An 8,042-nucleotide genomic window follows, 5' to 3' on the forward strand; every position below is an offset into this window, starting at 1 on the left:
CCCCGCATAGGGACAAGGAACGCTGCTGCAGACGCTCAAGTCGCTGCATCGAGCAGGCAAGGTACCCTCTTGCATCCTGTGGGGTCCACCAGGCAGCGGCAAGACGACGCTAGCTCGCATCCTCTCCAAGTCTAGCAGCTCGCAACAACAGCAGCAGCAGCAGCGCAAGAACAGATTGGTAGAGATCAGCGCTACGAATACGGGTGCGGTCGAGCTCAAGAGGATATTGGAAGAGGCTTTGTCCAGGTTGAGATTGGTGGGAGAGAGGACGCTGGTGTTTGTAGATGAGGTGAGGGCGCCGGATGCGTGGTGCGAGAGATGCGCCATCCATGCGCGACACTGACGCCTCTGAGCTTTGCTTGCTTGCTTGCTTCAAGATTCAAAGATGGTCTAGAGCGGTGCAGGATGTCCTGTTGCCGTCCGTCGAAAAGGGGTGGGTGGGGTTGCATGGCGCATGCTCGGACAGATGGGGAAAATACCACACGCCAATCTGACAAGAAAAAGCCTTTCCCACACCCTCTCCCTTCACACTTTCTAGCGACGTCATTCTGCTGGCGGCGACGACGGAAAATCCGTCGTTTAGGCTTCAAGCGGCGCTGCTCAGCAGGTTGCGCGTGTTTGTGCTGGAAAAGATGACGTTGGAAGATACGCGCGCGCTGCTTCGCAGGGCTAGAGGGAGGGTCGTCGTCTCCGCGAGCAGCAGCGCCGCCGCCGCCGCCGACGACGACGACGACGAAGATGCGCTCCCGCTCGGCGCGCGGGACGAGATGCTGGATTGGATCGCTGTCATGGCGGACGGAGACGCTAGGTGAGGGGGAAGGTGGGCGCTGTGAGGGGGAAGGTGGGCGCTGTGAGGAGGATGTGGGCGCGCAAGCTGACGTGAAGTATCACCCACAGAACCGCTCTCAATTCGCTAGAATTGGCGTTGTTGATGTCGAGTCAAGACTCGCCCACGGACATGGACTCGCTCAAAACTTTGCTGAGGCGAAGCGCCATGCAGTATGATCGGACCGGCGACGATCACTACGATTTGATTTCTGCTCTGCACAAGAGTATACGCGGCAGCGACGTCGACGCGAGCGTCTTTTGGCTCGTCTCGATGATTGAGCGGGGCGAGGTGAGCGGGTGCGCGTAGACAAGGGAACGCTTCAACCTGCTCACACCATTCACCCGGCGCCTCAGGACCCGCTCTTTATCGCTCGTCGAATGATCGTCGCGGCATCGGAAGACGTCAATACACCAGAGGCTCTCAACATCGCACTCAACACGTATCAAGCCTGTCAGCTTGTTGGATATCCCGAATGTGCAGAGAACCTCGCTCAGGCCGTAGTCTTTCTCGCCGAGAGCGAAAAGAGCACGAGGGCGTATAGAGCGCTGCAGAAAGCCAGGACGCTGGTCAGGGAGGGCACCAATGTGAGTGCGGCGGCGGCACAAAGCACGCGCGAGAGCGCCAAAAGCAGAAAGCCATGCTCAAGCGCCACCCACTCGCGCCACCTCGTCTCAGTATCCGGTGCCGGTGCACATCCGAAACGCTCCCACCAAGCTCATGAGGTCGCTCGACTACGCCAAGGTGGGTGGAAAGTGTTTGCGCAAATGGTAGACTTTTGTCCCAGAAAGTGTTTGCGCGACTTTGTGCCTTACAATGGCGTCCTCCCTTTGCACAGGACTATCGCTACGAGCCCTCTTTTGCGCATCCTGTCCACCAAGAATACTTTCCATCCCAGCTCAAAGGCACTCGACTCGTCTCTCCGCCGCCGGGAAGAGCGCCCGATGCGCCCATGTCAGCAAAAGGCGAGCAGTCGACAATGCCAAAGCTCGCTGATGTTTCGCCCGCCACGCGATGGACCGGTGCCCATGCTGTACCCGCGAACGAGGGGGTGGCGCAATCGCTTCGCTTGGCCCCCTCAGATGCCCAAGGACCAGGATCTTGCCAGCGAGTCTGGAAGATTGGAGCAAGGGCAGTGGATTTGGACCTGCTGGATGAGTGGGAAAGGGAGCGAAACGGTGGCGTGCGATGGCAAGGCAGAGATGCGCTCGAGAAGAGTCTCGGTGTCGAGCGCGATGATAACGAAGAGACAACAAAGCAAGGTCCGCCGCAGGACTCTCGAGCTGCAAACGATTCCGCCGACGTCGCAACCCCGCGACGCACAGCGGGCAGGTTCAGACCGAGCGCTCAGCAATGGGATCCGTCGGTGATGCTGCAAGACCCTGCTGCGAGCGGCGTCGCGCGACCCGCATACGCCATCATTCTCCTCAACGCGCCCATACACGCCGATCATCGTCGGACCTTTGAACGGCTCTGGAATGGCGGTGAGTTGCGGGCGCGCGCGCGCATACCATGGCAGAGTTTTGCGTGAGCTGACGATGCTTATCGCACAGCGAATTATCGTGTCTGCGCGGATGGAGGAGCGAATAGATTGCACGAAGCCTATCGAGGCGGTGGCGAATCGCGCGAGACGGTCTTGGATCCCCATGCGATTCTGGGCGACTTGGACTCTCTGCACGCGCACGTGCGAGACTACTTTTCGTCCCTGGGCGTGGCGGTGCATCATCGACCTTCGCAGTACGCGACGGATCTTCAAAAGTGCATTCAGCACATTGAGGATGTGGAAGCGCTGTCTCGCAGCAATGCCAGCGTACCAGGCACGACGAGCGAGGGGGAGATGCAGCTCGTCATCTTTGGCGGATTGTCTGGTCGTTTGGATCAGACGCTGCACACGATCCACACGCTATGGCTCTTGGCGCCGGGTGTGAGCAATGGGAGGGGCGTGGAGGACCCGGATGCTGCGGAAAGCGATGATCCCGAAAGAAGACGAGGAGGACGCTTGAAGAAGCGCAAAAGGACGTTTGTCGTAAGCGAGAATAGCGTTGCTTGGGTCTTGCCGCAGGTGAGTGGGCGTGTCGTGTCGTGTCGTGTCGTGTCGTGTCGTGTCGTGTCGTGTCGCGATGCCACCTCAAACGCCGCACAACTCGCAGCTCACGTTCGTCCCCCTTTTCACCTCGCCATGTTCAGGGCGAGCACGAGCTGCACCTCTCGCCCACAATCTTGGGCAAGACGTGCGGCATGCTGCCCATCGGTGCTGGTCCGGTAGGCGTGCGCATCGAGACGGAAGGGCTGGAATGGGATCTAGGTGCGTGTTCCAGTCGTCTTCTGTGCGCACGCGGGCGCGCCTCCCTTGCTGAGCTCTATTGCAAAATCGACGACGCACCACCATTCTTTCCCGTAGATGGAACACAGAGGAGCGCGATCGGCGGCTTTCTCTCCACCTCCAATCATGTGGCGCGAGCGCGAGTCAAGGTGCAGACGGATGGGGAGTTCTGTTGGACCGTCGAGCTCCGCAAGGATTCGGAGGGGGTGTGAGCTCCAGAGAGAAAGGGCGTGCATGGAATCGTGTATAGGCTCACCCCGACGGATCCAACTCGTGATTCGTGATTTGTGATTGGTTGTGTGACGGTGACATGCAGCTCCCATCCACCTCGACGCTCCACAGCTCTCGCGCGTCACGTGACGTCAAAGGCACGCCGCGGAAGTGCGCATTCCGGCATGCTGCATGCGCTCCCGTGTGGCAGTCTCGAGTGGAGTCAAGTAAGGTGTCTGTCTGTCTGCTTCTTCTTCTTCCTCCTCACCATCACCGCACCGCCACCACTGCCATCCGCAGCGACTAGCATACCTGCACCCTCACCTCGCTCCAGCGCTGCATGCGTCACGATGGAGAGCTCATCGCGACAGGCCTTCAACATGAAGGTGCTATCGCGCTACGACCCTCATGCAGTCTCGTTGCTGCAGAGCACCTCCTTCGTCGTCCTGTACACGTACGACGAGCCAAGCAGCGCGTGGTCCAAGACATCCATCGAAGGTCCTCTGTTCATCTACTCTCGAAGCTCCTCTCCGACGTATGGACTGTTCGTGCTGAATAGAAATGGCATGGACAATTTCATAGCGACGCTGGGAGAGCGAGATGAGGTGGATTGCAACGAGGGCTTCTTCATCTACAGACCTGCCGCCGAGGAGGGGCAGGAGGAGGAGGAGGAGAGCAGTCGCACGTACGGCATTTGGATCTTCGAAGAAGAGCAGCGGGATACGTTGGGACAGGAACTCGTCAGGTGCGTTGGGCCGCATACATGCGGGGGCCATAAGCTCGCGCTCAGCGCGTCTCCCCTCTTCTCCCACCGCCTCGCGCTCAGCCTGTCTGCCCCTTCCTCTCCCCCGACCTCCTTCCTCCCAGATTGCATCAACAGTCCGCAGATGCCAATCTGGGCACCGCACCCGCGACTTCCAGCCTCTCTGTGGATGCTCTCTTTGGCTCGTCAACACAAGCGCCCACGCGCGATACCAGCGGCCTTTCGCTGCTCGATCAGATGTTTGCTCAGGCCGCGGTCCCGTCACCATCAGCACCGCTAGCGCCGGCCGCCGCGCAACCAGCGGACAAGTCATTGCTGGACATGCTCTTCGCCGCAGGGTCCAGCAGTGCGTCGCAAGCATCCGCCTCACCCGCAGTCAGTCAAGGCAAGCGAGAGTCAGCCGCTGAATCAGCCACCTCGCAGCACGCGCACATTCAGCCTCCTCCTGCCGAATCGCTACCCTTGCCAAGTCCCACGAGTCCCAGACGAGAATCGTACGCGTCCGCATTGGGCTCCGCATCGCGCAAGTCCGACGGCAAGAGCGTCAAAGAGGCCAACGAGTCCGCAACGACGTCCGCCGAAGGATTGATGGCGCTGCTAGGCCTCTCCAAGCCTGCTGCAGGAAGCGACGCTCCGTCTGCAAATGGGCGCGTTCCACATGGCCCACGCGAGGCACAATCAGCAGGCGGACCCAAGAATATCGGTCTGCAAGACTTGTTCGGCCAGGGCGCCGTTACGCCCGACCGTAACCTTGTGCTAGCCGCAAAAGAAGAGATTCGGACGGGCGAACAGCACTCGCTCGTCGTTAGCTCGTCGCGAAGGACGGGAATCATCGCAGGACGAGGTGTGCTGCTGCGCATTGGCAAGGGCAGGCTGACGAGGCGGGAAATGGAGCAGGAAGCGCAAACGAGAAAGACTGAGCTGAGACGGGGAGATTATATCATTTGCGCGTCGGAGCGTCGGGAAGAGGAGATGGATGCAGAGACGAGCGAGTGGTTGGAAGGGGAGGGTATCGCGTGAGTAGAGAGTGAGTAATCCATTCGCGCGGGGAACAGCACAGCTGAGTTCCTCTGCGCCCCTCGTCAGCCTCTTGCGTGCGCAAGGCGAGGCATTCTCAGCGATGCAAAGCGCTTGCGAGCGTCTACAACGCTGGACATGTTTCGTTAGCGGAGCGGTGCGAGGTGAGTCGTTTGGGCGGTGCAGCGTTGCGCACGATCTTCTCACTGTTTGCATCCCACAGACGAGAGCGGAGGAGAGCTCGTAGTTCTTTTTTAGCAATCGCGCTTCTACAATAGCACTATAGAGGGTGATGTCTGCGATGTTGAAGCAATGCGCAGACGGCGTCACGTCGTTTGCCAGCCATGTGCTCGAAGGGCGGCAGCCTGGTCATTCGAATTGGTCCTGGGTCTGTTTCTTGGTTAGCCTCGGCGTTGGACTCGAGCCTATCGGGAGCAGGGTGTCTCGAACAGCTCTTGCGCGTTCATTCGAGCTTACAAATGCGTCGGTAGCGCATAGGCTCATGAAGCTGCACGGCTGTGGCACGCGCCCCGTCATCGGATGCATGGTGGAGAGATCGCTGCACGGTGCCCCAAACAAACGCACCAGAGAGCAGCTAGCTCCCTTTGGGAAATTTGATGTTCTCGCAAGCAATTGGACCTACTCGGGGACCAGACGACGTTGGGCTCAAGACGCTCTGATGGAGGACGTGCAGGTGATGAAGCAAAAGTTGGACCAGTGATGGTCGATGCGACGGCGGGGCCGCGTGCGGGCGTGGGATGAACTGAGATGGATGCACTCCACTCCCCTCGCGCACCCCTCCCGCCTCGCAACTCCGCTGACCAAATGAACGCACTCGATGGGCGCATCACGCGCCAAAGCTGGCAGCTCAGCTGGGCTGTTCAGGACACCTCGCTCCGATATTTCGGGATCGTGGACAGCGCGTGCAACGCTCGCCCTTCCCACAGCAAGAATGTGCGAGCGCGAAATGGGAAAATTTCGTGACCGTGACGGTGACCGCGCGTCTGGATTGCGCGTGCTGACGCCTGCTGACTATACGCTCGCTATATACGGGCGACCGCCGCCGCGCAACTCACGTGCAACCGCGCACGCGCGCGCGCGCGCGATCGGATCGGAGCTAGGCGCGATCGAGTCGGAATCAATTCAATTAAGCAGCGCACGCAGCGCGGGTTCGGCCTTGGCTGCGCCCGCGGTACACTCACGACTGCTGATTCGGGACTCGATCTGCTGCCTAAATACACACGCGGCGCATATGTATATCCTTCGAGATTGAGAAGAAGGGCGGGCGTGGATGCGCGGCTACCGCTGTTGCGATCCTGATTGAAGACTATGACGACGCGCGCGCGGTCGTGCGCGGGCCGGGTCCGGGGTGGGGCACTCAAGTCACCAAAGTCCCAATCGCTCGGCGCACACGAGAGAAAAGTCGTATATAAAGAGGGACTGGACTGCATGGGCTCTCACCATGCTCCGCAAAGCTCCTGCATGCTGCACGATCCACCTCTCCACGCATGTTTTCCTCGCAAGCGTCGCCCACTCAGCCAAGTCCCTCATCCTCATGATCATGCGCTTCTTTCGCACGCTCACTGCCATCTGGGCCTCGGCCTCGGCCTCGCTGATGCTTCTCCTCTCGGTCCGCGCTGATGATCAGCTCATCCTGCGCCAATCCTCCGACGAGGAGGAGCGCGCAGCCAGCCAGCTCAAGTGCGCCATCAACGATTATCGCTTCAAATTCTTGCGTCCTGCTCCGACTGCTGCGCTGGAACAGGGCCAGGAGTTCGAAGTCATCTATTGTGAGTGTAAAGCCAAGCCAAAGGGGGGGCGGGCGCGTGGGTCTGTGCCATCATCGCATGCTCGGCCCCGCCTTACCCTGCTGCCATCCTTTGCCCCCTTCCACTCCCACAAGGCTCTGGGGCCTATTTCAAAATCTCCTCCATCGAAGCGACGCTGTTCCTGGAGCAATCGTACCGCACGAACCTGCAGCGCATCTACACGCTGGCCGAGCACGTCAAGCCCGTCGCTGGCGAATCCGAGGCAGGTTACAGCGCCTACCATTTCAAAGCTCGGATTCCAAAGGAGATCGATCTGGCTAGCAACTTTAACCTCCTCCTCAATGAAACGACCACCACGTACGGATATGGCGGCAATGCCGATGGTACGCAGGTGTACGATACGTTGCTGCCCATCAGAGTCTTTGAGCAAGGCGGCGCATCTCGCCCAAAGCCCGACACGCCAGAAAGTCCAGCATAGGTAGCTCGCCAGCCCGGGAATGTTTTTCCCCCCCGGATCTACGCACAGCTCAACAAGAAAGCCCGGATCATTGCCAGCTGCGTTGGCTCCCAACTCGGGCTTTGCTTTTCTCCACGACTCCCCCAGATGACGTTTTTTTGGTATGGCCGGCGCAATTTCCGGCTCCCCCTGCGGTCCTGATCGAGATTGTGCTCGACGTCTACGCCCTCATATGCTTGGCACAGCTATGCAATCGAAATATCTTTCAACATCAGCGTAAGCGCAGGTTGCTGCCAGAGCGCCTGCTTTGAAGAGTGCGTTGGCTCTCAGAGATGGTGTCGACGGTGGTAGCGCAATCCGCGCACCGCTCTCGCAGCTAAGTTGTCGGTCGTTGGCTAGCCACTGCTCGAAAGGCGATAAGCAATACTCGTACGTAAGAGTCGGCGAGATCTTCTTCCCCGTTCTTTGTTGACCCTCGCTCAGCTCGGCATGCCACCCCGATTCTATTCGGAGGCCGGGTCTGCTGGACTGCTCGAGCCATCGTTCGTTGAAAAGTCGGACCGAGCACAGCATCTTGGCACATGGTCTTGTACCTTCGAAGCTGCCGTGCTGATCTCCTGCTCGATCTTCTGCTCGGTAGGCCCGAGCTGGCTCTCGTCCAACGAGACAGCAATGTT

General features: G+C 59.5%; 4 protein-coding genes across 4 annotated transcripts; all 4 read left to right on the forward strand.

Moving 5' to 3' along the window:
• Positions 1-329: 329 nt before the first annotated feature.
• On the forward strand, positions 330-3,364 carry IE81DRAFT_327215 (hypothetical protein; the record flags this gene model as incomplete). Its single annotated transcript, XM_025515048.1, has 9 exons — positions 330-433; positions 539-808; positions 898-1,117; positions 1,183-1,413; positions 1,505-1,570; positions 1,665-2,310; positions 2,380-2,888; positions 3,014-3,131; positions 3,228-3,364. 9 exons carry the CDS (start codon positions 330-332, stop codon positions 3,359-3,361), a joined length of 2,298 nt encoding a protein of 765 aa, XP_025365869.1.
• A 360-nt stretch (positions 3,365-3,724) lies between these two features.
• IE81DRAFT_278160 (PH domain-like protein) lies at positions 3,725-4,111 on the forward strand (the record flags this gene model as incomplete). The annotated part of the gene is made up of 1 exon (XM_025511484.1): positions 3,725-4,111. A coding segment is annotated over one exon (387 nt), but the record flags the coding sequence as incomplete, so codon positions are not given.
• A 28-nt stretch (positions 4,112-4,139) lies between these two features.
• On the forward strand, positions 4,140-5,447 carry IE81DRAFT_92075 (hypothetical protein). The gene is made up of 2 exons (XM_025517745.1): positions 4,140-5,138; positions 5,209-5,447. The coding sequence occupies exons 1-2, from the start codon at positions 4,360-4,362 to the stop codon at positions 5,384-5,386; spliced, it is 957 nt and encodes a 318-aa protein (XP_025365871.1). The 5' UTR covers positions 4,140-4,359; the 3' UTR covers positions 5,387-5,447.
• Positions 5,448-6,601: 1,154 nt separating this feature from the next.
• On the forward strand, positions 6,602-7,386 carry IE81DRAFT_350814 (hypothetical protein; the record flags this gene model as incomplete). Its single annotated transcript, XM_025516608.1, has 2 exons — positions 6,602-6,929; positions 7,043-7,386. 2 exons carry the CDS (start codon positions 6,602-6,604, stop codon positions 7,384-7,386), a joined length of 672 nt encoding a protein of 223 aa, XP_025365872.1.
• Between the last annotated feature and the right edge of the window lie 656 nt (positions 7,387-8,042).

The sequence above is a fragment of the Ceraceosorus guamensis genome, assembly GCF_003144195.1.
Source record: "Ceraceosorus guamensis strain MCA 4658 unplaced genomic scaffold IE81scaffold_204, whole genome shotgun sequence".
NCBI lineage: Eukaryota > Fungi > Basidiomycota > Exobasidiomycetes > Ceraceosorales > Ceraceosoraceae > Ceraceosorus > Ceraceosorus guamensis.

Bases quoted from the DNA above. Each gene is read 5' to 3' on its own strand.
- IE81DRAFT_92075 (XM_025517745.1), top strand. From the start codon at position 4,360: ATGTTTGCTCAGGCCGCGGTCCCGTCACCATCAGCACCGCTAGCGCCG. The intron at 5,139-5,208 runs GTGAGTAGAGAG...GCCCCTCGTCAG, and splicing joins TTGGAAGGGGAGGGTATCGC to CCTCTTGCGTGCGCAAGGCG.